This window comes from Acinonyx jubatus, chromosome A1 (genome assembly GCF_027475565.1).
Source record: "Acinonyx jubatus isolate Ajub_Pintada_27869175 chromosome A1, VMU_Ajub_asm_v1.0, whole genome shotgun sequence".
NCBI lineage: Eukaryota > Metazoa > Chordata > Mammalia > Carnivora > Felidae > Acinonyx > Acinonyx jubatus.
The window spans coordinates 119,763,368-119,790,909 of record NC_069380.1 but is presented as its reverse complement, the minus strand read 5'-3'; the positions used below and the strand labels follow the sequence as shown (position 1 = coordinate 119,790,909).

At 40.7% G+C, this 27,542-nt stretch overlaps 1 protein-coding gene across 9 annotated transcripts in view; it reads left to right on the top strand.

Moving 5' to 3' along the window:
* PRELID2 (PRELI domain containing 2) overlaps nucleotides 1-27,542 on the top strand; it is a 186,781-nt gene that overhangs the window by 34,740 nt on the left and 124,499 nt on the right. For all 9 annotated transcript variants that reach the window (XR_003415018.2, XM_053222580.1, XM_027042455.2 and 6 more), the window contains one exon: nucleotides 24,804-24,873. Coding sequence is in view for 8 of the 9 variants with exons in the window: in XM_053222580.1 (XP_053078555.1) it covers nucleotides 24,804-24,863 (60 nt within the window). In the remaining variant the exon portion in view is untranslated. The remainder of the gene's footprint in view (nucleotides 1-24,803; nucleotides 24,874-27,542) is intronic.

The window sequence follows — 27,542 nt, the reverse complement described above, 5'->3', positions numbered from 1 at the left end:
CTGTTTTAAATAGAGCTATTCTTGGGGCACCTGGGTGGCTCAGTTGGTTGTGCATCCGACTTTGGCTCATGTCATGATCTTGTGGTTTGTGAGTTCAAGCCCCGCGTTGGGCTCTGTGCTGATAGCTGGGAGCCTGGAGCCTGCTTCGGATTCTGTGTCTCCCTCTCTCTCACAACCCTCTCACAACCCTCCCCCGGTTGTGCTCTGTCTCTCTCTGTCTCTCAAAAATGAATAAATGTAAAAATAAAATAAAATAAATAAATAGAGCTATTCTATTTTTAATCTGTCTTATATAGAGAAATTTATGTCTCATTTTCTTGCCTTCACAGCATTATTTTCAAAATGTCTTTAAGGTAAAGTCTATTCCTTATGCATTATGATATGCTTATTACAGGTGTTCTGAAGTATTGACAAATTATTATTTAATTTTTATTAACTTGTTTTATATATAATATTGTACTTTTAAATTGTTGTTGTTGTTATTGTGATAAGGGGCATAATCACTTACTTCCTGGATTTACTCAGGACATATGCTATGCATATGTTACCTTGTTTTGTCTTGTAGAATAATAGGTTTAATGGCTGGTCTGAAGGAATATTGTTGTGGCTCCAGAGATTATCTGGGTAACAAGCTTTTGTTCTCGCTTTGCAGATCTAGGTTCAAGAATGAGCCTGGACCATGATGTGTTAGTCTGGGAGGCTGAGGATGATGAACGAGCGTTTGATACTGTACTGTACTCCATAAACATACTGTCAAGATTAATGGTGTATTCCTGTCTCAGAAATGCACATATCTAGACTGGCCCAGCCTGTTGAAGCTGGGCCTGAAGTGGATAGCTGGGCTTCTAGAAGGTCTGATATGACCTTAGTCACTCACACATGATTGGAAGTTTTTCTGCTATATTGCAAAGTATGCCTGTGTAAAAACCCACATGTTGTGCAAAATCGCACCGTGAAATTAATGGGTCTGATGACAGAAATAATTTCACTGCCATATCCCTGAGTATCATACACTTTTTTGATCAAGATTGAGAAAAATTTTCTGTAAAGAACCAGATAGTAAATACGTTAGGCTTTGTGGGCCAAGAAGCAAACTGGAGATATTATGTTGGGGCTTTATAGCAAGAGAGAAACAAGTTTCCATAATTTTTTTTTATTTACAAAATTAAAAATATAATAATAGTTGAATTTTTTTTGTAATATAGTTCTTCGGATCAGAAAAATGGGATTCCATTTTGTGGGAGAACATAACGTTTAGCTAAATTGTGATTCAGAGTTAGTGTTCCCTACCATCAAATTGCAAATGTTCATTTGTGAAAACCATTCTTGTGGATCACACAAACACTGGTGGTGGACTGGATTTGGCCTGTGGGCTATATACTTTGCCAACCCCTGCTTTAGATAAATAAATAGTCCTTGATTAATTCAGATGGGTTTATGTTCGACCTGTCCATCAATCTGAATCTTGTAATGACTTTTAACCATACAGTGGTTGTGGATATTCTGATCCTGTGCGATGCATAAAGTGAACATTATTAGTCCCATTTTATCGATGAGAAATATCTTGGAAGAGTTAAGTGCACCTAATATGTGGGTGGCTGCTTGTCTGCCTTTTTCTTACATGTATATGTGGAGCACCTGCTTTTTGCTAGGCTCTGTGGTAAGCATGGGCTTTTAAATGGATTTACTCAAGGTCACAAGGAGAGCAAAAGGTGGAGTCTGAACTCACATCCCCATGTTTTACAAGTCTTAAAACTTGTAAACAGTTGAGCCTTGCCACTTTACTCTGCAAGATTTTTCTGATAAACAAAGCAGATGGTTTGCCCACTCAGCACCTTTGCTGTGTATCAGATGCATTTGTGTGGTAGTCTTACTTTCTCTGTAGTTATTAGGACTCTTTGGTTATAAGTAATAGAAACTACTTTAGGCTAGCTCATTCATTGTAAGGGTACAAGGGCCGTGAGGCGGGCAGGCTTCAGAATGGTCTGCCCTGGGACTGAGAGATGCCAGGAACCCAGATACTATTCCTTCTTCAGCACTTGTCTATAAGAGTATGCATCTGTTGTATTCTCTTTCTTATCATGTGGGCCTCTATAGTCCAGGTGTACATCTTGTATAGAGTTTTGGCCAACCAAGAGACTGTCTGCTTATTTCATTCATTTCCAAATTCTTTGGAAGCGACTCTTGTTGGCATTTCATAGGTCAAGCGTAGCCAGGAGGGTAGACGTCAGGTTTTACGAATATGGCTCATCCCAGGTTGTGACCGGATTAGGTGGGAAGTCATGTCCCAGGGAAAAGGGTGGTGGGATGGGTAAATACTCCCAAGGGTTTCTGGCGTGATCTCACAGTAGATTGTATGTTCTTGATGGCAGAGAGGGGGTTTTATGAATCTTAATTCCAATTCCCCTCAACCCATCATAGCTTGGGCAGTGGTCCTACATTCATGTGGAAATGGGTAGAAAGGAGATAGAATGCACAGCTATATCTCATTTGGCTTCTGATGAGTATTATCTGGAAATCATCAAGTGGATTTAAATTTTTTAAGTTTATTTATTTACTTTGAAAGAGACCTGGGCAGGGGTAGACACAGAAAGAGAGAGAGAGACAGAGAGAGAGAATCCCAAGCAAGCTCCACACTTCCAGCTCAAAGCCCGATGCAGGGTTTGAACTCAAGAACCGTGAGATTATGACCCAAGCTGAAATCTAGAGTCAGATGCTTAACCAGCTGAGCCACGAGGCACCTGAAGTGACTTTAAATTTTTAAAGTGAGAAACCCAAGTAATTCCTGCGTATTCTTGCTTTTGCTCAGAAGTAAGAATATATTTTTCCTGTGAGTTTTTGCCTTTTCTGGCTTTCCTCTTTTTTTTTTTTTTTTTTTTTAAGAGGCTTAATGGGTTAGCTTTTCAATCTTAGAAGCCACTTGTGCTAAATGGTCTTTTACCTTTTAGCCAAGTGGGGATGTTTCCCGGTATCAGCCTGACTTCCTGATAAACCTTCACAGTTGAGCCTGCATAAATGGCTTCTATGGAAGTCATCCTGAGAGTGTTTTAGGTGAGTTTATTTAGGACTTTATTCTTGAGACTGTTTAGTGATGGTAAAGGTGGGATCTGATATCTATTTTTTTCTAGAAAAGGCAAAATGAGACACTTGCAAATTCAGTATCTTTGTGTTTGTAAATTAAAAGCTGGCCCTAGATATGAACCCCCGAGGTGAGGTCACTTGTATTTCTGTGCCGCTGGTGGCTTGTGCAATTATTTTTCTCTCCTCCTTTCACTACTTTGAGGTGACATACAATTTGGGGGCCCTTCTAACACAAATGCTGACTTTTCATATACTGCTCGGACTTCCCTTTTCTCTGAGAATGGAAGTATGTGGGCAGGAGAATGGAGATTGCCCCCTGGTAGCCAAGTCAAGAGCTATGCTTTTGAAATAGAAGCTGTTCTGAACTTATAGCCCACTAAAGCTCATCTTTGTAATGTGGCACAAATCACTTTATTCCCCTGATCCTGTATGTACTTGTCAACAAGATGGAAACTTTAATGCATTCCCGAAGATAGGTGTGAAAACTATGTTTGAAAGCTTTCGGTAGATTGAAGAACACAGGTCAAATATATGTAAGGTGTTATTTTTGTTTTCAAGAATTAAAAAAAAAACCTACTCACATACTTCCTTTTCATACTTTCTTTTTATGGTTGCATGTTTGTTTGTTTTCCAAACCCATATGAACACCCAATAGATTTTAAACTCAGAAGTGTAGTTCCACAAACAGTTTGAGTATCACCTATGTGCCAGGCATTGGGTAAGGTGCTGGAGACACAAGCAGGAATGAAACAATTCATAAGAGTGGATGCTGTGCCTTATGCAGCTTTACTTCACAGATTCTAGCTCAGGGTGGAAGGCCTGACAGGCAATGAATAAACATCTGCTGATGGTGAGAATTGTTGAACCCCATGTGGTGGTCAGTGCTCAGCACTATGATCATTGTTGGGAAGGATTTTCAAATAACAACTGGTACTTAGAAGAGCTTACTTGATGCCATGCCCTATGCATGGCACACATTACCTTAATTACTTTTCTAAACAAGTCTATGACATAGGAACTCTTCTTCCTCTTTCATTCATGGGGAAATTGAGGTCCCAAATGACAAAGCAGTTTTCTCAAGGTCACAGAATTAGTGGGTGGTGAACTTGGGATTTGAACCCAAACCTCTCTGACTCCAGAGTGTACTGTTAATGAATACCACACTGCCACATCCACTCACTCTGCCCTCAAGCAGCCACTTGTGTGGGGCCAGATGTGGTGTGCTCGATAGAGCCAGAGCAAGGAGTTGTGGGGTTTACAGTAAGGATGGAGGAATGCAGAAGCACGGAACTCAGTTGCCGTGGAAGGACTTGGAATGGACTAGAGGGACGAGGGGCCATGATGTTGGTAGTTGAAAAGGTCTTGAATGGCTCTGTTCAGAGCTGCCAGCCTCTGGTTTTATCCAGATTCCACCTGGCCTAAATTCCAGACATCCATGCAGGTTTGAGGGTGTGTTTAGCTGGTGTTTCTGCCATTTTTCCTGTAATGATATATCCTTTTTTCTGTTTTAATATGGACTATGGATTTGTTTTTGTGCTATTTGTTTTGAAAATATCTTTATATTACAAAGGAAAAGTTCAGTGGCGTTTTTCACAGAAATAGAATAAACAGCCCTAAAATCTCTATGGTATCAGAGAAGACCCCAAATAGCCTTTCTTCTTGAGAAAGGAGCTGAAGGTATTGTGCTCCCTGATTTCAAACTATATTACAAAACTGTAGTCACCAAAACATTATGGTATTGCCTAAAAACAGACACAGACCAAAGGGGAAGAATAGAGAGCCCAGAAATAAACCCATGTATATATGGTCAACTAATTTACAACAGAGAAACCATGAAGACAGTCTCTTCAACAAATAGTGTTGGGAATACTGGACAACTGCATGCAAAAGAATGAAACTGGACCACTTTATTATATCATACACAAAACAACAATAGCAACAAAAACCCAAACAAATGTTCAATAAAATGGGCAGAGGAATTGAATAGACATTTTTCCAAAGAATACATATAGATGGCTAACAGATGCATGAGAAAATGTTGAACATCACAAATCATCAGGGAAACATAAATCAAAATCACAATGAGATACCACTTCACACCTGTTAGAATGACTTGTATCAATAAACAAGAAATAATAAGTGTTGGTGAGAGTGTGGAAAAAAAGGAACCCTCATGGAAAAAAAGGGCATGTAAGTTGGTGCAGCCTCTATGGGAAACAGTATGGAGGTTCCTTAAAAAATTAAAAATAGAACCACCATATGATCCAGCAATTCCACTTCTGGGTATTTATCCAAGGAAAATGAGAACACTAATTCAAAAACATAGGTGTACCCCCACGTAAATAATGCATTGTTTACATTAGGCAAGATATGGAAATGACCTAGATATCCACTGATGGATGAACAGATAAAAAAGATGTAAAAGATGTGGTGTGTGCACGCGTGTGCGCGCACACACACACACACACACACACACACAGAGAAATGTCACTCAGCCATAAAAAAGAATGAAATCTTGCCATTTGTTAACAACATGGTTAGATCTTGAGGGTATCATGGTAAGGAAAATAAGTCAGATAGAGAAATACAAATACCATATGAGCTCACTGATATGTAGAATCTAAAAAACAAAAGCCAGGTTCATAAATACAGAGAATAAATTAGTGGTTGCCAAAGGCAGTTATAAAATAAAGATGTGGCGATATAAAGTACAGCATGGTGACTGTAGTTACTAATACTGTATTGTACATTTGCAAGTTACTAAGAGAGTAAATCTTAAAAGTTCCCATCACAAGAAAAATGAATTCTGCAACTATGTATGGTGCTGATGTTAAATAGACTTACTGTGGTGATCATTTCACAATATATCCAAATACTGATTCATTATGTGATACACCTGAGACTAATATAATGTATGCCAGTTATACCTCAAGAAAAGGTACACGTGAAGATGATGTTGGGAATGGTTTGGCTGGCAACATAGAAAAGATGCAGTGGAAAATGTCATCCATCAGTTGGAAAGGTCAGGGAATTATGGATTCTCAGAATGAAAAGTCCTTCCCTTCCTGAGCTGCTGATCAAATCCAGATTCAAGTGCTGCACACAAGACTTGCTGGCTCAGACTCTTGGGGGCACAACAGAGAAGAGGCTCTTGAGTACATGTGTTGGTCTGCAAGTTTGGGAAGCAGGGTGTTACAAAAAAGGAAGCATGAGTTTTTAAGATGTTATTTGACTCGCCAAAATCGTGACTCAAGAAGGTAGAGGTAGACCTACAGAAAAGATCTCCTGATTTCCACCCCCCCCCCGGATTAAAAACTACATTAAAACCTTTTTATTGTAGCAAACTATATGTTACATAAAATTTACCATTTTAACTATATGTAAGTCTACAGTCTGACATCATTAAGTGCATTCAGTGTTGTACAACCATCAGTACCATCCAATTCCAGAACTTTTTCATCTTCCTAAGTAATAATTCTGCAACCATTAAATAGTAACTCCCCATTCCTCTTCCTCCTAGTTCCTGGCAACCACCATTTTATTTTTTGTCTCTGTGAATTTGACTACTTTAGGTACTTCATGGAAGTGGAATTGTACCATATTTGTGTTTTTCTGTCTGGCTTATTTCACTTAACATAATGGTTTCAGGGTTTATCAATGTTGTAGCTGGGTAGAATTCCATTGAGTATGTATACCACATCTTGTTTATTCATCCATCAGTGCACGCCTGTTGTCTTCAACCTTTTGGCCATTGTGAATAATGCTGCCATGAATATGGGTATATAAATATCTGTTCAAGTCTCTGCTCTCAATTCTTTTTCTGGATTGTATGGTAATTCTATGTTTAAATTTTTGAGGAACTGCTTAAAAGTTTGTTTTTGAGATAGCACTCTCTCTTTTTCCATGGCAGCAATGGACTGTACTATTACTGTGTATTTTTTTCACGTCTGCCCAGAAGAGTGGTGCTATATATACTATACTCTTGGCTGGTGACAGTAGTGAGTGTGCCATATGGTGCTTTCCTCAGTCCGAGAGCCACTCAGTTGTCTCTTGACTTTGCCTTCATCTCTGTCTGCTGTAATCTCATGTTCTGGTGGACAGTTTTGATCCATGATGGGTTGGATGGGTTGGAAGCGTTGAAAAGTTGGAGGTGTTGAAAAGTGTTGAAAAGTGCCAAGGAGAAGCGTCCTGGATAGCAAGTACATATGTTAATTTGCCTTGAGGTAAGCAAGCACATTCAAAAAACATATCAAGGAAACAGAAAGATCTGAAGGAAAACAGGGTTTGGGGGAAGTCTGAGACACATGCAAGGCTTCGTACACATTTCTGCAGCCTAGGGGAAATGGCCAGTGACTGAAGCAGAGCTGAGAGGGGCCCAGGCCAGTCAAGCCCCACCTCAGGGATCCTAAGAGAAGGAAACAGGACAGAGATCAGGCTATTCTGTGGGGCAGGTATGGCTCTGCAGGTGCTCTCCAATTCTGGAAAGGGAGCCTTTGCAAGAATCTTGGTTTTCAACCTTTTCTTCATTATCACCCACCCACTCCCAGTGACTCTTTTAAGACTTCTTATTTTCTATTTGTCCCCCTCCCCATGAAATATTAATACCATGGCTATACTGATTATCTCTTTGTAGACTGTATTATGCTATTGCTTTATACATAAAAAGTATAAGATATTTTTCACTCCCCAAAACAAAATGTCAGCTTGGGTTGTTAGGGTTCCCATTGAGAAAACATGGTTCCTACTGCCCTGGGTATCACTATCTCTGTCTCTCCAAATTAAAACAATCACCAGTCCTCTGGCCCCCAACCCCTAAAATTCCAAGCGAAAATCAAAAGAACTTTTTGGTGAACTCCCACGTGGTTCTTGCAGATTTCACATTTTACTCTTCTGGGAGAGGCTTAGGAGACAAAATGGGTGGTAACGCTCTTGTCATGCAAGTGTTCTTTTTTTAGCCCAGTTGTCTTCCCACTTGGAGACGACCATAAATGCTGTGGACGTGCAGAGCTCTCATTATGCACTCGCATAGAAGTTTTTTGTTTTTTTTAGGTTTGTGAAATACATTTTCAATGTGTAATAAAATAATGTGTTATCTTAGCCACTCTCCTGGCAAGGCCCCATTATTAGTCCCATGATTATTCCTGTGTTGATTGGGAGGCTGAAGCGGAGAGAGACTGAATTCAACAGCATGTGAAATATTTGTCACTGAAACAATGTGGGCAAGTCAAACAGTTTGAACATCGCTTTGGAGAAGGTCTGGCTTACACATGCTATAGCTAAAGATATCTGAACATGCTGTTTCCTTAGGGTGTTTATAAAAATCCATTTTAATAGTGGAAGATAATTCTCTGCGACAGTAGATAGTATTCTTGTGTATATATTGGTATGTACAAATGTGTGTGTGTGTGTGTATATATATGTGTATATATATATATATATATATATAATATATATATATATCTCCAAACACACAGCCACTGTACACAACACACACACACACACACACACACACACACACACACACGCACTCTGAGGCACTGTATATGTAGTCCAAATGGGCATTTGAAAAACCTGGTTACTGTTTGGTTGCACCATTTTTGCAAACTGTATTAGTTACCTATGGCTGTATAACAGATTACCCCAGCACTCCACAGCTTACAGCACACATTTAGTGTGTCTCACTTTCTACGGGTCAGGAGTCTGGGCATGCCTTAGTTGGATCCTCTGATTCAGGGTCTCACAAGGATGTAGTCAGTGTCTCGGCTGGGGCTGGCATCTCATCAGAAGTCTCTAGGGGGAAAATTCAGTTTCAGGTATATTCACATGGTTGCTGCCATGCCTCCCTGGTAGGGAGCCTCCTGGCTGGTAGGATTCTGCCAGCATCCCTGGGTTCCTCGACGTATGGGGCTCTCACAACATGGCAGCAAGCAAGAGAAGGGGCAGGAGAGTGCTAGCAAAGCAAAAGCCATAGTTTTTGTTACCCGATCATGGAAGTGACATCTTTTTATTTCTGTATTGCGTTCATTAGGAGCAGGTCACGAGATGTAGCCTGCAGTCAAGGGAAGGGGATACACAAGGGCATAAATACCAAGAGGCAGGGATCACTGGGAGCAATGTGAGACCTGCCTACCACACCGACCTCATGTGATGGGTATGCCAAGTTGCATGCACAACTGTTAAATTCTTTTTGGTGGTATTGGGAACTGATAATTAGAAGTTGGTAAGGTTTAGCTGCACCCGCACAACTTCACTCCCAGCTTATAAAAAAGTTCTGCAATGCATACAGACATTTAATTAATCATTTATTTATAAGTAGGCACAAAATAGATGACTTGTTTTATAAGTTTGATTAAGTCTCTGTCCTTTTGGGCGCTCCGACCATGAATTGCATAAATAGATGGCTCCCTGAAAACAGAACTGACTCTATTCCAAAGGCAAGATTCGGCTGTTCTAAAGATAACATCAGGCGGCCAAGTCTTCTGACCCAGTGGATGGGCATAGGACCATGTATACATAAACTTTGGGTGCCATCCCTAAAGTTGGCTGGTGAAGGGCTTGCTGGATAGAATCTTAGCTCTTCATTGTGCAAGTATATCTCTGGAATGTTGAGCTAATCCCTGTATGTTAGGTTCCACTAATTAAATTAACGAGAGTCCATTTCTCACATCCACTAGGAAGCCACTAATTTTACCGGTGAAAATGCACAATTTATGCCAATTATTAAAGCTTCTGATGTTTCCAAGGATAACGGTAACTGCCATTTCTGGAAAGTGAGTTTGCTGATTAGAATGCTCACAGCCAACCCCTGGAGCCTGAAGCTTGCATTAGGGCGACTGACTGTACCTGATGTATAATGTGAACTAACACATGTACCATAATATTATATTGTATGTACCGAAATATTTTGAAGCAAATAGATAACCTGATAGTCGCATACCAAATGTCAACTCCAGAACCTAGTACACTTTGTCTTTAGAAAGATTATTCAGTGTGAAACAAGGTTTCAGCTGTGTGTTTAACACAAAGATTGAATATGAAGCTTTAGAGAAGCGGCCTTTGGTCCATCATCTGGCTTTTTCATTTCCTGGATGTCACATATCACATCTTGGATCGTCAATTTTCTCATCTCTGAAATGGAGAGATAATAGTTGTCTTTCATGGGGTTATTTTAAAGATTAAGTGAGGGCACATATATGAAACATGGCTAACATAGAGAAACTCCAAGAATTGTTAGCATTAAGAGAAGTTGTCTGATAAAAAAGATATTTTTTTAAGTAAATACCCTCTTAAATACTCATCTGAACAAAAATTTTAGATTGCGGCAGTATAGGTCAAGTTTGTGTTGTCTTAAAAATTATTTTTTTGCCATTTTTTAAATCCATTATTTTAACATTCAGTGTCTCCATATTCACCATTTTGATTTAGTTCTTTCCATTTGTGTTCATGTATGTTTGCTTATGTATGCATGTATGTATGGTATTTTTTGAAAGACACACTGGGATTATTCTGTTTATTTGGCCCAACTTTTTCATTTATGGGTATATTGTTAACATTTTCCTTGAAAACATGAGTTTTGATGCCTTTGTAATATTCCATTGGCATAAATGCCCTTCTTGTTGGTTTCTGGTTTTTTTCCCGCTATTATAGATATTATTGTGGTAAATCCATGAATACAAATACTTGTATTTCTCATCACTTCCGGGGTTAAAGAGTGTGCACATTTTTAAGACGTTTGATGCAAATTGCTAAATTTCCTTATGAAAGAGTTTTGCCACTTTGCAGCTTCCACCGCAAGCCAACTCTGGGTATTATCAGAGATCTTGCTGTGTAACATGACGTAACCTCTTAGAATTTCCATTTGTCATTAGGGAAGCAGGGTTAATTATTCTACCCTCCTAGGATTTTTATGAAGAAGAAATGAAATTGTTAGCTCCAGACTTCTGGTTCCTGCTCCAAAGACATTGAAAATTAATGCTTCTGTCATTAACTAATTGTTTGACCTCAGTCTTCCTCCAAGCGTTTTAATTGTGTTATCTTGAACTAGTTGCCCTCAGCTGCCCAGTTTCTCAACTGTGAAATGAATGTCTGGTGGACACACATGCATGGTAGTCCAAACCTTAAAAGAGTGGACTTTTCAAAACCCAGTAATTCTAAGATCGAGGAAGACAGCAAATACAACTGTCATTCAAAAGAATAAATAAAAGTCACAAATATGACAGGTGAACATCAGTGTAATTAATAATCTGCTGACTGTTGGAGGTTTGCATTTCCTTCTGGGCTTATGTTGGAGACTTGTATTTCTTTCTGGGTTTTGTCCATCTTTCAAGATTTTTTCCATTACTTGAACAACTTGAAAGAACTTCTGTCCTTAGTTCCAGAGGGTTTACTTCCTAGCTCTCAATTTACCTCTGTTGGCAATACTCTTCAGTGCTCAAGTAGATTTATTTACTCGCTATTTATTCATTAGATGCTGGTGATTAGTTAAGTAATAATAACTGCCCTCTTCCTCCATATCTCCTCTCCATCAGCTCGCCTTGTCGTGCCGTCTCAGAGTTTTAGTCCTAAGAAATGTAGCCTTTGCGGTGAAAACATCTCTGGGAAAATGAGTACTCTGTGACTGATAACAGTTTTGGTCCTTCTCCTGAATTTAAAACAATGCCATTACCTTGACTGTGAGACTTAGGAATCTAAAATCCCTCTGTGGCTCATTTGAATTCATCAGGGTTGTAATAGACTGCTCAGTGGTAAAGTTTTTGGGAATCCCTGAGATCAGCCAGCTGCAACTGTGGGGCGTTGCCTTTTGTAAACAAGATGAAACCTGGGAAGTTAAACTCTTACCAGAAATGGCAGAAAGTGGCTTCTTGAGCTTGAGATGTGTCACTGTCATTATAGTGATTGGAAGTCATGTCTCCACACAGTGTGCAGCACTGTGCCAAGAATCAGGAAATCTGGATGGTGGCCTTGCCTTGGCCTCACCCTACTGGCTACATTGCGTGGACTGGTTGCTCTGAATGTCACTGTCATTTTTTTGTAAATTGGGGATTGGACTAAGAGGGTCAGTTTCCATTTTGATGCAGTATGATGTTTTTTGTTGTTGTTTGTTTGTTCGTTTGAACCCTCACTCCTTTCCCCCAATGTGTAAATACCAAGATTTAAATGTTGTTTCTGACAGAATGTAAGCCTGCATAAAAATTCAGGAGTTTAAGCTGAGCGGGTATCCAGGAACATCAGAAATAATTCATAGTGGATGGTCAAGGTTTGGGGAAGGGCAATAAAATATTTAAAAATAATAAACAGGTTTTTATAAAATAAATACTAGTTAGCAAGAGGAGATGGTAAGCATGTGGTAGGGATGTTATAGTTCCATTTTATAGTCCTATTCAGATGAACTAAATAAACTGCATATTGCAAGGATTTGTAGGTATTGAAGGGGGTCTTCAAGATACTGGTGGCCAATAATAGATATGTTGGCTTATTTTTAATCCATGCTTTCTGAAAACACAGACTTTTCTGGAAGCTTTGGAGAAAACCAGTATAATACAGTATTAATAGTGTTTATACTATTTTTAATAGTATTAATAGTATTATACTATTAATAGTATACAGTATTAATAGTATTTATAATCTATTGATTGTTTACCACAATCCAAGCACTGCACTGTTCTATGAGCAGTGGTTTCTCCCAATGACTCAGAGAGAGAGAGAGACAGAGCGACAGAGAGAGAGACAGAGAGGGAGATACTGTTATTCCCACGTCTCCATTTTACAGATGAAGAAGTGGAGGCACAGAGGTTACTTTCACAGGTCATCAGCCAGCATGTGGCAGAGCTAGAATTCCAGGTGGTGACCTCAGAGCCCATCCTCTTAACTGCTGTACTCTTTGGCTTCCTGAGCTGGAGGGCAGAATCCTTTCCCCCAAAGAGCCTGGGTGAGGAGATCAGCCAAGCATTTGGCCAAATGCTTGGCTGGTCTCCATTGACTGTGGAGTATGACCTTGAAGTCAGATGACCTTGAAGTCAACACTTGTCCGAACATAGAGAACATGTAGTCTCCATAAGCTTAATGTGATGCTTGCTTTCCTAATGCTGCTTTCCTCTCACACCCAACCAGGAATCTGGAGATTTGGGAGCCATGTTCTCCCCACTGTTCTGGATAGAATTTCCAACCAACCTGTTGCTTTTCTGAGCTCGCTCGCACACACTGTTGTGCTAAATTCAAAAGCAAAGACAATGAGAAAATAGGTATTTGTGGCCATCATAAATCTTCACATACCTCGTATAAACCTAAGGCAGGCACAGAATTGAAAACTGAAACAGCTCTGGCCAGGTGGCATTGAAATACTGCAAACATTGGGGCTGTGTCTGCAGACTGTGGATTCAGTGCCTTTGAGGCATGCATCTTTGGTGGATGCAATCTGTTGTAGGATGGGACTTGAATTCAGTTGGGTTCTCTGCTACGTTAAGGCTCTTAGTTTGACCAACAAGGCCAGGAAAATGTCACTGAGGCATCTTAGATCAGGAATTAATACAGAATTCTGGGCAGAGCAACTTGAATTGCAAAGGTAATTTAATTTCTTAAAGGTACATCCAGTAAGCCCTGTAGCATACTAATTAAATGCTCTGTGAGCTTTCTCAGATGTCCAGTCGTTCTCCTTGATCATGTTCCCCCTCTGTTGGTGGTGATTTCTTATTCTGCCTCCCCACTCTGTGGGAGAATTTCATCTCTTGCTGAGTGACCCCTTTGGTTTTGCCGACGCTTTGTGGGACTTGTAGCAGGCAGTCCTCCGGCGGGTGACGGGAAGAAGGCTGGAGTGCCTGGCTGGGAAGGAGGAAAAATCCTGTGTCTTGTGACCCACATATGTCACAGTGATACTTCTTTGTCACTTTCAATTTCTTTGGAATCCCACTTGCTGCCTGGAGTTCGACCCCTTATTTCTTGTGTGGCTTTCTTCCTTAGATTCTAGCTAAACTGTTTTTCTATTTTTCTCCAAATTTCCTTAGTAAAGGAAAATGGTGGGTTTTTGAGAGTTAATTAACTCCTTTCATATTGACAGCCCGTTTAAGAAGAATTTCTCAATCAGTGGCCTTTGCTGGGGAAGTAGCTTTTGTTCACTTTTCAAGATATTAACATTTTTGAAAGCTTACTTACTGCTTTTTCTATTCTCTTCACTTCTTGACTGTTTGAATATTTCATAATTTCAATAATTTCTTTTTTTTCACAAAAAATGGCCACACTCCTCCCCAAAAGACTCTTTCAGTCTGTAGACAACAACAAAAAAAAATTTAAGGTTTTATTTAAAATGTTTTTGAATAGGTGCTACCTGCACATAAATATTTTGTATATTTTCAAAGGACCCATTTGTGTCTTTTTGTCCTGGCTCTCTTCAAAAGCAGCAGACTACCTTGTACCAATCAGCTGTGTGACCTTGAGTAATCCACTTAATTTTCTGAGTCTCATTTTTCTCATCTGTAAAATGAGGGCAGTATTGGAACCTACTTCATCAAGTACTTGTGAGAAGCAAATGAGTTATATGCGTAAAATGCTTAGGACGGGATTTGGCACACAGTAAATGATCAGTTGGTGTTATTTAAAAAGAAAAATTCAAGGAAGTTATAGCAAAAACTTATTTTTCCCATTAAGGCTACAGGCAAATGTTTAATAGTTATAATAAGCCTGTCTTGGGAGTTACCCAGACCCGAATGTAAATCTCAGGGCCCTCCCACCTCCTGTGTGTACAGATTGAGCCTCTGGTTGAAATGTGAGTGGTAGTACCAACCTTCTGAGTGTGCAAGTAAAAGGAAATAATGGAAAGAAGTGCTTAAATATCTTGGCACATGTTAAATACTCCAGAAATGATAACTGTTATCTTACCGTTATAGCTCAAATTGGCATGTTCCGGTTAGTCTTTTACATGCAGATTTTAAGCAGTCATAATTACAGTGTAAGTACACTTTAATGTTTTGCTCTTTTCAAGTAATATTATATCACAAATGCCTGCCGCCGCAACTCTATAAACCTCAAAGCCAACATTTTAATGACTGCGTAATATTTTCTTTAGTTGTTGTATAATAATTGATTTTACTCTTTCTTTAGGATTGAGCACTAAAGTCATTTACAAGCTTACCATTATAAGTGAAACCATGTGCAACATCTTTATACTTAGAATTTTTTGTATTTTGTATCATTACCTTAGAAAAGATTCCCTGAAGTACAGTGCTCAGTATGTGGCTGTTTTCATGATTCTTTGTTTCCCTTAGTGAGTAATAGGCTTCTGTGTGGCTCACTGTTTTATCCTCAATACCTAGCACGTATTCCATGCTCACTAAATATTTACTCAATTAGTGAACACATGTACGTATTTCTCAATGTGCTAAGACTTCTTTATGTTTGCATTCTGTTTTATTTTAAAATAGTCTTACAAGCAACTAAACTTTTTAGCCATTGGGGTAATAGGAAAGGTAACAGTAACAGGTCATATTTGTTGAGCCCTCTCTGTGCTCCAGGCATTATCCTCAGTACGTTACATGCATTGTCTCCTTCAATTTGCTCAACAGTGCTGTGCAGTAAGTGCTGTTATGACCCTTTTCTAGGTGAGGACACAGAGAGGTGTGGGTTGATGTGCCCCAAATCACACAGGTGGTGAGTGGTAGAACATGTATTCAAACCAGGAAGTCAGACCCTTGGTCTCTGTACTAGGAGACTAGGCTCCTGATTTACTTTGCCAGCCACTTACCCCTTTCACATTTCAGCCAGTCTAACAGATTATTTGCCAGGGAGCCTGAGTTTGTTGGCCAAATTCCAAGGGAAGTGTGAATCAGGTGTCCCTGAGCCTTGAGGATTTTCTGTCAGTCTCAGAATAAGAGCCAGAATTGCCCACAAGGGCTTGTTATTTCAAAGGAGTCCTGCTTTTGCAGTTTACCAAGTGAAGGATATGTGAATGTTTTTTTTTTTTTTTAATAAACCTTAGCTGTTTTTTTCATTGAAGGGGAGAATTTTATTAGATTGTTAAACATCAGGGCAGCTGGTAGATTTAGAACATTGTCTGTGTGGGAGTTATTAATGCATGAAGGAATATCTGGGACCAAGCTATCAATTTATCAATTTCCCCCCCTATCAATTTACTATGGGGGTTGGGGATTTTAAAGAACATTTGCGTCTATAAGCACTAAAAGGTATTTTTTCCCCCTTTGTAAATGATTGACTCTGAAAAACAACAGGTAGTTTAGACTATTATTTGCATGTAGTGATTTTATTTTTTAGTCATTTATATGTAGCTTTTATTCTGGTTGTTTGTGTTAATTTACAATATTAAATGCTTAGAATTTTTCAAAAGGTGTCCCTTCTTATACTTGCCATGAACTTCATGTTTCTGCTATTCCACAGGTAATGTGAAGGATGGGGAGTGAAAGTGAGCCCTCCTATTTATATAGCTAATGTTCAATACAGCCCTCTGGCTCCAAGCAGTACCCTCATGCCTCGTTCACCCTTCCCAGGTTCTGTCCCCTGCAAAACGGCCAAAGACTTTATGTGGGAAGTAACAGCCTCACTAATCTGCATTGGTTAAAACCAAGGAGTTCTAACTGGCAGATACTAGGTTCAACAGAAATGAACTGCGTTCAACAGAAATGTTTCTTCTGCACACACTTGTCCTCCAGCCTCTTGGTAGTGTGTGAGAGAGCTTCACTTGGTATCCACAGAAAACAAAATGCATTTGGAGATGTGGTGAGGTGCTTTTATCCTTAGGGAAGTTTTAAGAATTACTTGTAGTTCGGTGTCATCCCATCTCCACTAAATAGGTAAGATTAAAATTACCCAGATGTAGACAGAAATAACGTTGGGATGGCAGGAAGGACTATGCCTAAAGCAACATGTCATTTTCTTGGTGGTTTGAGAAGAAAACTCTACCAATCTACCTTTTTAAGGAGGTAGTTTAGTGAGGGCTCAGTCACAAAAACCTGGGTACGAATCTGGATTCTGCACTTATAGAGCTGGGTGCCATTGGTCAAGTTTCTTAGCCTCTCTGCCTCTCATTTTCTTTGTGTCACTGACTCCTAGGTTGAAAGGATTAAATGAGACCAGGCAAACAGTGTGCTCAGCGCACCCTAGTAGGGCCTTAGCCTTTCAGTAAGCATTCTTTTCCTGTGATTTGGATTCTAGTTCTCTGTGTATTGCTGACCACCCTGTGACCTAGGGAAAGCTGGTTTACCCTGATGGGCTCTGTGTCCTCGAACAATATTAGTAACTTTTAGAGGTGATGGGAAGAGAAAGTAAAATGTGCTTTGAGAAATCCGAACAGGCACGAGGTGAGCCCTTGCTGACATTTCCTCTGGGTCACTGACCATCCACTGAATGCGGGAGGGGGGTGGTACCTGGTTGTGGGAGTCCCATTGTGAGGGTCCCCTAGTCTGACTTGGGTCCACATAGAAATCAGCAGCCACTTTCCAGGCCACGGGGAGAGTGGGTGGGAGTGCCTGACAAAAGGCAGTCATTTGTCCCTAGCTTTCTATGTTGCCTCACAGAATCCTCAGAGCAGTCCTGCAGGGAGGCGTGCTTGCTAATTTCCCTCACTGGGGAAGCATATAGGCCCAGAAACAAACTCACTGAGGCAGATAATCATTGTGGAAAGAGTTGGAGAATTCCAGGTTTAAATTCCAGGTTGGTCACTTACTCAATCTATCACCCTGAGCAACTCCCTCTCCTCTGAGGTCCAATTCCCTTACCAGGAGCTGGTGAGAGTGAAAGTATCTTACCTGGGAGCACCTTTGGGAGGATTAAGTGAAGTAATGTAGGTGAAGCCCCTGGCAACTAGTTAGCCCCTTAACCTCAGTGTTGTTGAGATTTGGCATGATAGATTTTTGACTGAAATAGGGCTTTCAAAACTTATATGTGAAGACCCAGGAGACCGGCCTTACATGTAAAGAAAATTGGTGATGTATAGAAATTGATGTGGGTGAAGAGAAGGGGAGAGACAAAAGGTAAAAGGAGAATCATCTGAGCGTCTATTGGATTTATTTATTCTGTTAGAGACAACAAGCATGCTGGCAATCATTTTCTCTCTCAGGATAGGGAAGAAACAAGGCAAAATTATGACTGAGCTGAAATTTGATGAATAGTGAAAAAAGTGCTGATAAAGGGAATTGATAGGAACCTTGCCGTGTTTGAGTTGGTTAGTTAGGAGTATAAGAGTTGGTCCTGGACCCCTCTAGTACCACGTGCTGAGGCAGTTTCGCCTCCATGGAATGGAAGTGGAAAGCTTCCCAGCAGTGGAGGTTTCTAAACAGGTAGCAGAATTTCGTTCGTCAGAAACGTCATGGATGGCACGTGGCACAAGGTAGGAGGCTGGTCTCTTGATTGGTTAGTAGTGAAGAAGCCATATTTTGTATGAAGTCCAAATCAGGAAAAATAAAACTATATATAGGTCATGTTTAGAAACTAAAAATGAAGATAGGCTAAGGAGTTACGTTGGAGGGATGGGGAAGGAACTTTGTAAAATAGGAAAACACCAATGACTAAATGCCTTTTAGCTAATAAAGTAGTCATGCCAGGTCAGAGTTTAGTTGAAAACCGGCAGTATAGAAATGACTTGGTAACCTTTCATCCTGATATTTGATGCCAGGACACCTGTCTGAGTCAGATAGGACACCTTCAGTTCTTTGCTAAGAGTTTCCTTTCTGGACTAGATAATATAATGTCATTTCCAATTTTTAGGTTTTATTATTTGGGGCTATATTCTTTTCCTTTACCAATTGTGAGATTAAATACTCTCTTTCAGGGGAGAGGAAGTTTTATTATGTGAAGCAGAGACATCTGAATTATTGTATCAGTTAATGTCCTGCAGTTACACCTAAAGATTTTGGGTTGCTTATCAAAATAAAAATGAATCTTATGCAAGAGTTTATTAGCTACGATGGGAAAATTGTATTGAAGTCATACATGCAATCAGATATTCGTACTTGAAAAACACTGTATTTAAAATAATTTGTAGAGGTGATTAAATATTGATTCATATATTAAGAATCATGCCATTTAGTTTGTGAGCAGGGCTAAAATATCTGATTTATTTATCACGCTTTCTGAACATAGTCAGTAGGGAAGGCAAGAACAAACCTTGCTGTGTACCCAACATTAGAATAGGTATTTTCATACATGCAGTCTCATTTATGCCATCCACCCATATCAAGATATCCTGGCCCCTGGACTCTCAATCCTGATTGCTTTGGGTTAAATTGAGACTCTTTGCTTCTTAGTTACTGTGTGATTTTGGTCTGGATGCTTAATTTTTCTGAGCTTCAGATCTTGTATGAAAAAAAAAAAAGATGATAATCCTCTAAGGCAGATAGAATAAACAAAGCCAATGGCAGTAAAGCACTCAGCACAGTGCTTGGCATTCAGTATTTGCCAATAATGTCGATTATTATTATTGTTTGATGTTACCCCAGTTTTACAGATGAGGAAGTTCTATATATAAAAGAATTAAACAACATCAGATTAAAAGATGCTTTTTGGGCAAAAGATGTCTTCCTGGAGAAGCTCTGAGCAGTGTTTTTCTTACCTTTTGATGAGAAAACTGGATTCAGATTCCTCCCTTTCCTTTTTTCATAGATGATGCCCACTGGCCAGGTGTCTCCTGGAGCCTACTTTCTACTGGGGGAAGGAAGGGTGGCAGACAGTACAAAATATTTTTTTTAATTTTTATTTATTTTTGAGAGAGAGAGAGAGAGACAGAGCATGAGCGGGGTAGGGGCAGAGAGAGAGGGAGACACAGAATCGAAGCAGGCTCCAGGCTCTGAGCTGTCAGCACAAAGCCCGATGCAGGGCTTGAACTCACAAACCACGAGATCATGACTTGAGCCGAAGTTGGATGCTTAACCGACTGAGCCACCCAGGCGCCCCAAAAGTACGAAATATTTTTAAAAGCATGACAATTTTTTTATAGTGATGAATGCTATGAAGACAGTAGGACCAAGTTGTGATCCACACTGTGGCCAGGCTGACCTAGGGCAGTCAGGGTTGTCTCTGAGGAGGTGCTGGGTGAGTTGAGAGCTCTGGCCGCTGGAAGATCTGGGGATGTTCCTGCCAGAGGGAAGTGCCTGGAAGAGAGAGGAAGTGAGCTTGTTGCATGAACCGAAAGCAGACCTGTGTATCTGCAGGGCAGTGAGCTGAGTTGGAAAGCCTTGCAGCCATGATAGTGAGTGTGGATTTATTATAAGAGCAATGGGACACGAGTGAAGGTTTTAATAGGGTTCTACACAAAGTAAATGAGATTCAAAGAAAGTTTGATGTAAATGAATTGAATGAAAAAAAAGAATAAAAAAAGGGAAGTAAACTTTATATAAATCTTTTTATCAAAAAGTGAGTTTTATAATGCAAATTTCAGCATTTGACTTTGCACTTTCTAAACCCCTCTTGGCTAATCCAGAAATCGTTTTAAGTACCACGTTTGCTGGTCAGTTATTTTCACATCATTCTCCCCTGCTCCCCCCTCCCCCGCCCCCCGCCTTTTTTTTTTTTTCCCATACTTTCATTCTTTCCTTGTTCTGTTCTTTCATCTCCTCTGGCAGCCCTTGTTATTCTGGCCTTTCCCACTGCACTTTCAAGAATGCTAACTCCTAGGCAGATTACACGGTCATTGTAACATTCAGATTCATCAGTTTGGCATTCAAAAGTAATCAGTTTATCCATCTTATAATCCATCAACATCAAGTACCTTTTTTTTTCAATTAAAAAAAAAATTTTTTTAATTAATTTTTGAGAGACAGAGAGCGAGGAGGGGAGGGGCAGAGAGAGGGAATGAGAGACAGAGACACAGAATCTGAAGCAGGCTCCAGTCCCTGAGCTACCAGCCCGACGTGGGGCTTGAACTCACAAGCAATGAGATCATGACCTGAGCCGAAGTCAGATGCTTAACCAACTGAGCCATCCAGGTGCCCCAACATCAGGTACCTTTTGTGAGCCAAATTCTGCACCCAACTTTTATCATGGTGGTAATTAAGTGAGCAATTCTTGTTTTAAGAGCTCCCCACAGATGTGTCTTTTGAGAACTGCTTTAGAACTTTACAATTTTTATGAAGCCTAATATTACTCTCTTTGGGACCTCCTAGGTAAATCAGAGCTTCCTCAGGAGGTATCAGTTAGATAACAAAATACATATATTGTCTGGATCTAGCCGCCTTTAGTTCCAATTTATTCTGGTTCCTCTTCAGACAAGCTTTTTGTTTTCCTCAATAATCAGCTATTTCTCAGAGACTCTTAAGAATGGGGGATCTGGGAAGTGTTTTGAATCTGTGGGATTCTGGGAGGCCTTTATGGGGGTACAAGGAGGCACTTGGACAGCCCAGTGCTGGTATTAGGGAAATGGGACTGTGAGGGCTTACTCACTCATCTGTACATTGGCAAATAGCAAAAGATAGCCTTGTAATAGAGAGAGAAAAAGATCTCAGAGGGGAAAGGAATGATAAAATCATGCTGGTTTATGGTTTGTCAGTCCAAAAAGCTTTTAAGCCATCTCTATAAAGGTGGATTCACTTAATGTTTGTTCTGCATTTCAGGCAGCATTGTGTGGTAAGTGGGGTAAATTTAGCCTCTTTAAGCCTGATCTCCTAGGGGTTGAGTTTTAAGCATTGGAACGTTATTTGAAAGGGCTCTTATCGATTGGGCTTTTATTTGGTACCTCCTTACTAAAGAGAGGTACTAAATAATGGTTTGGCCTCCCTGTTAGGTTTTTTTTTTTTTTTTTTTAATTCACTTTATAGGTCTCTCTCTCTGCCCCTGTTCTCCACCTTCTATTTCTAACTGTTCTGCTTAAAAAGACTAAAGTGGTATGAGAGAGGGGAAAAAAGGGAAAGAAAAATCAACTGTCACATTGTGAACATAATTGATTCAATAAATAACGTCTTTCAATTCCCAAGGCAAACCTCAAAGTCTTCACTTATGTCAATTAGTGTTCAGCTCAGTAAGTGGTGGCGTTCTTAATTTAGACGGATGGGGAGAGTTCACCAGCGCTCACTTCCGAAGGAGGGACTGTGCTTTTCTGGTTTTAAAAACACACCACCAGATATATGGGCCCACTCTGCAAAAAGAAGATTGAAACGGAATTATTGTGGCCGTTTTTATTCGTCCTGAAAATGGAAGGAAGGCATTTAATTATTGTTTAGGGTTTTGTTGAAACAAACAAATGGAAATAAGGGAAGTAAGATCTACTAGACTGTATGCTCCATACAGGGGTTTTGTCTTGTTGGTTCACTATGTAATCTCTGGTGTACACAGTAGGTGTGTAATATTTGTTGAGTGAATCTGTTGATGATTGAATGAGAGTAGAATGAGTGCAATTCAGATCTTAGGGTAAGAATTCAATTACATTTTATTCCACTGGTGGTTTCATTCCCCCCCTCCCTCCCCCACCCACTCCTTCATTTCTTCTCTAATTCTTTGCGGGACTGCAGGGTGTACCGTGTCCTCCAAAATGATTAAGGAGGACTATTCCATCCTTCCCCAGACTGGCAGAGTTGGAAGGGATCTTGGAGGTGATGTCAGGCTGCCATTTACAAGTTCTAGTAGATGAATCAGTTGTGCTTCAGAACCACAACTGGAAATTCTGATTGTGTGGGTCTCAGCAGGGCTTGGGAATCTGTATGTGCCTCTGTGAGTTTCTCTAACAGTTCCTGTTCAGTCCCTGTTCGGCCTTGCTGTCCCCTGAGCTGTCCAATCTCGGTTACTCCTTGGTAAAAGTGATGCACCTGAGGTACCCAGAAGAATTCCCGGCAGGGCTGTGACCAGGACCCGCCTCTCTTCACCCTGATAGCAGTGCTCCTGGTCTTGGAGCTTGCTGCTTTAGTTCACCCCTCTCCGTGCTCCTCAGCATTCAATCTGCATCCTTTGGTGCTTTTTTCTTGCAGGACAGTGGCAGTGTTTGTGGCGATGGCTAGCCACAATCTAAAGGACCATCTGAAACCTCAAGGAAACGTTACATTTTGTTTTGTGTACTTTGGTACTCAGTATATTTTATGGTCTTCTCTAGAGGCTCCCTTCTTTTGTGGTGCAGAATAAATCCCTGGTAGGAAGCCCCTGTCTTTCTCTTGTGGCTCACTCAGTGTTTTTCGGGACCTGCCTGATCATGAGAATCACCTGGGTGCTTGTTAAAGGTACAGAACTCTGGGGCCTGCTTGAGTCCTATTAAGTCAGAGTCTTCTGTGAGGGGCCTGGGGACCTGTGTTTGTTTTATTGATTGATTGATTTTGTAACGTTTATTTTTGAGACAGAAAGAGACAGAGCATGAACGGGGGGAGGGTCAGAGAGAGAGGGAGACACAGAATCTGAAACAGGCTCCAGGCTCTGAGCGGTCAGCACAGAGCCCGGCGCGGGGCTCGAACTCACGAACTGCGAGATCATGACCTGAGCCAAAGTCGGACGCTTAATCGACTGAGCCACCCAGGCGCCCCTGGGGACCTGTGTTTCAGGTTAGCTTGGGTCATTAGTGTTCCCTGTAAGCTCTTTTCCCATCCCTGAGAACAGTGACTTCCATTCCACCAGATCCAGCTCTGACTTCCTTAAAACCTTCGTTCATAATTACACCATCACCCTGTCTTTCTATCTGAAGATTTATCCTCTCGTCTGCACAACTTGGTCTTGAAGGAGAAAGGAGGGAATATCTGCTTTCCTCTTTCCTCCAGAGTAGATTTTGACTGGCTGGTGGGTGACAGGTCGGCATGTGCAGTCACAGAGTGAGCATGTGGGAGGGGTCAGGGGAGCCTCTAAAGCCTGAATAGAGTGCCTGTGTTCTTGCCCTGCTTTATTGCTCAACAGATGTATGACTTTGGGAAAATTGCTTAAACCTCTTGGAGTTACTGTTTCTTCATCTGTAAAATGGAAGTAAGAATTGTACTTGTTCTGGGGTTTTGTGTGTATTAAATAAGGCATCCGAGGCCAGCTCTCCAGACACAGACTCTGAGACGGAGACTTTTGTGCAGAGGGTTACTGGACAGGGCCCTCAGAAACAACTCTACCAGGGGAATAGGGGAGACAGGATTATGCAGGAGGTGAATGTGAACCGTGGTAATGTTGCAGTGAAGGTCTCAGCTGATCCCATGGGGACTTCTAGACATGGAGTGCCCTTCACTGGTTTCTGGAGTTAAGGGAAGAGAGCTGGGCCTTTAGACCCCTATGTCCACCAGTCGTTGGATGTGGGTTGCTCCTGGAGAGGAGACGTGACCTGAGTTTAGGCAGCTCCCTTTGGCTGAGGGCTCTGTGCCCTTAGCAGCCTACAGTGCTGGCAGGTGGGGAAAGGGAGCCGAGAGGCCGGAAGGGTGTCCATGGTGCCACTGCCCAGGATGGTGCTCGTGAAAACCTGAGCAGCCAGCATAGCACATTTATAAATGCTCAATAAACACTAATTATTACCATTATTATTTCAGTTCTGGCAATGTCACTTAGCAGCTGGACCTGTGTTTTGAAAAGTTACTTGTGTTCTCTTGGACTGCTTTCTTATGTTTAAAATGGAGATTCTAAACTCTCCTGTGCCCACTTCCCTTGAGTAGTTCTGAGCACATGTAGAGAAAATGTATGTGAACTTGGTGAGAAAAATACTATAAAAATGTAAGGTATGACCATGAGCCTACTTTTCTGGAATGAGTATATGGCCATGACTTGGATTCCTTGGAGGGAAAGGGCTGTGATAAATGTAAAAGTGCTTGTTGCATTTTGATTTTTCTTTCTTCTCTCTCTAGGGAATTAGAATAATGGAGATGCTGCTAAAGGAACAGTGTGGTGCCCCCTTAGCTGAATAAAGAATCCGCAGTGAGTACCAAAAACAAAATCAGAATTCTTTCCTCCAGCCATGTTTTTAGGCTCTTAAGCCCTGTATTGTGCGTCAGCCTCCCTGGGCTGTTCATGCTGTACATTTCCCAGTTATATGCAGAGGATCCTGTCTCACAGGTGTTTCGTTTTCTGTTCAGTACCTTCATTTACTGAGTTCTTTGATTTTCAGAGCAGTTTTGTACCTCGTGCTGGGTTACAACAGCATTCATATTGTTGAAACCGCTCAGCACAATCCAGCATGATTACGATCTGCAAGGTGCCATAGATTTGTAGACTTCGGTGCAGGATTAACTGAACCTTAATTTTATTGTTCTGGGGACAGTGGAAGGAGAGGGTTAAAGCTGTCTTTGAAGTAGGAAGGAAAACAAGGAAGGGGCATGTTTTGATTGGCCAGTGAAATAACTGTATTTTGTTAGTCATGTATATATTTCCTCTGGTTGGCTGTGGCTGCCTGAAATGCTATTGAGAAGGATTCTGACATTTTGAGCATAATATCAGGCTCTGGGTAAGGGTGCCTGAGTGATTAGCAATGTTGGCCACGGGCAGAGGATGGGAGAAAGCGCTAGTGCTAGAGCTCATACCGTCTCTAGTGTAAGACAAATGCTGTAGGGTTCACAGGTGGCAGGGGGAGTTTAGACTTGCTTAATTTTTTTTCTTAAGTTTTTATTGTCTGCATGAAGAAGGGTGTCCATAGTGGAAAGGAAATTTTTAACATGTGAGAGAAGGTAAAGCCATTGAGTCAAGCAAACGCTCTCTTGGGTGATTCATCATTACCTCAGATTTTCCTTATGTTGGCTTAAAATTGTAGGACACATAGTTTTGTATAAGCAACCTTGGACTCTCATTGTGATCTAGAATAAAGTTTGAGAACAATTAACCAAAGAAAAAACAAAATGAACATTTATGTACAAGTACTTCAGCACTGAGTGCATGCTGGCAGATCTATGAATAGATTTATTCATTACTGGGGAGGCTAAATAAGATAATTCCATTTAGCACAAGCATGGCACATGGCAGGTGCTCAAAAAATGTTGAAATGGGATCTAAATATGGTCTGTTCCTAAATCCACTCTGCTCTTTGAGAACATTTTTATGAAGAATTTTTGTGAGGCTCACAAAGCACCTGGGTGCAGATCCCTTCTTATCCTGGAGGGTGGGATCTAAAGTCAGCTCCAAGTGAAATGAAAGACTGGGAAGGGACTCCACTTACAACTATACGCTGGTTTCCAAACTTCAGGTTAATGATTTTGGAACATCACTGAACCTCAGAATCCTCTGGAGGATTTGTTAAGCGTAGATCGGTGGGCCCCACTCTCAGTTTCTGTGTAAGTAGGTCTGGGGTCGGGTCCTAAGATTTGTGTTTCTAACAGGTTTCCAGGTGATGCTGCTGTTCTTGGTCCAGGGACCACACTTTGAGAACGATTGCTCTAAATGAGGTCTTATCTCTGAATGAAGACAGATTAAATATAAGGGCACCGAGGAAGCTAATAGCTGGGGTTTTGAAATTGTTGTCATGCAGTCTATTGACTTTAGATTAATCAGAGGAATGATCTTCTTGTGTGGTTTTTCCCTGATTTTAGGGTCTCGGTGCTTGTTTAACTGCTTTTTTTCCCCCCTGCTTAAATGTGGACAAGCTCCACAGTGGTGTAAAGACGACTGAAAAGAACAGAGATGAGACTCACACCAACTTGTGTTTTTGATTTAAAATGCTGTTAGTGAAATGAGCAGATTAAACAAGCCTTACTGGTTGTCACAAATACGCATGTTCTTGTGGGTTTGCTTGTTTTGTTTTTACCGTGGTTGAAAGCTGATCAGGGCTCTTTATTGTTTCTAGAAACAACTCGCTCTTCTCTTTCAAGTGAAGTGTCTGTGAAGGACAGTTGCATTCAGGGCATTTAATGCAACAGAGTGTTTGAAGGATTTACCTAATTCAGACCGTTGTAATTCATGACCGGGTGTCTCAGGGCGGTAAATGGAAAGTAAGGGGAATATACTTTTACCACATGAATTTACAGTTACTGCCAATTAGAGCTTGTAGCTGAGGCTTTAAAGCTTTTTTTTTTTTTTTTCAATGTCCACTTCATTGAAGTATTACGCATGTACAGTTAAATTCACCAATCCCAAGTGTACATTTTGGTGAGTTTTGACAAATAGGTGTAGTTACGTAAGCATCACAAAAAATCATAACATACAACACTTTATGGCTTTGTGGTGCTGCCGTGTTTTTGCCAGTTTGTTGCTTCCCTTTTTTTCTTGACTATTACAAAGTTTTGGCAAGCTTGAAATGTGCCTGTTTTAATGGGACTTCTTCTGTTTTCAAAAGTGGCTCTATGGAAAATGGGAGAATGGTTGTGGGTTGGGGGAACTACTGTTTTTATGAGCAATAAAATGCCACATTAAACGGAAGGGGGGCAGGTATCAGGGCTAAGGCTGTAGAAGAAGGGTCAGTCACTTGTTGCCCTCAGGCCAAACCCAACCTGCTCTCTGCTTTTGTAAATAAAGTTTAATTGGCACACAGCTATGTCCCTGGCTTTGTTATGGCTGCAACGGCAGAGTGAATAGCTGTGACAGAGAGCTCTTCTCCAGCAAAACTTAAAATATTTATTGTCCTTTAAGAAAAAGCTTTCTGTCCTGTAGGTTGTGAGCGT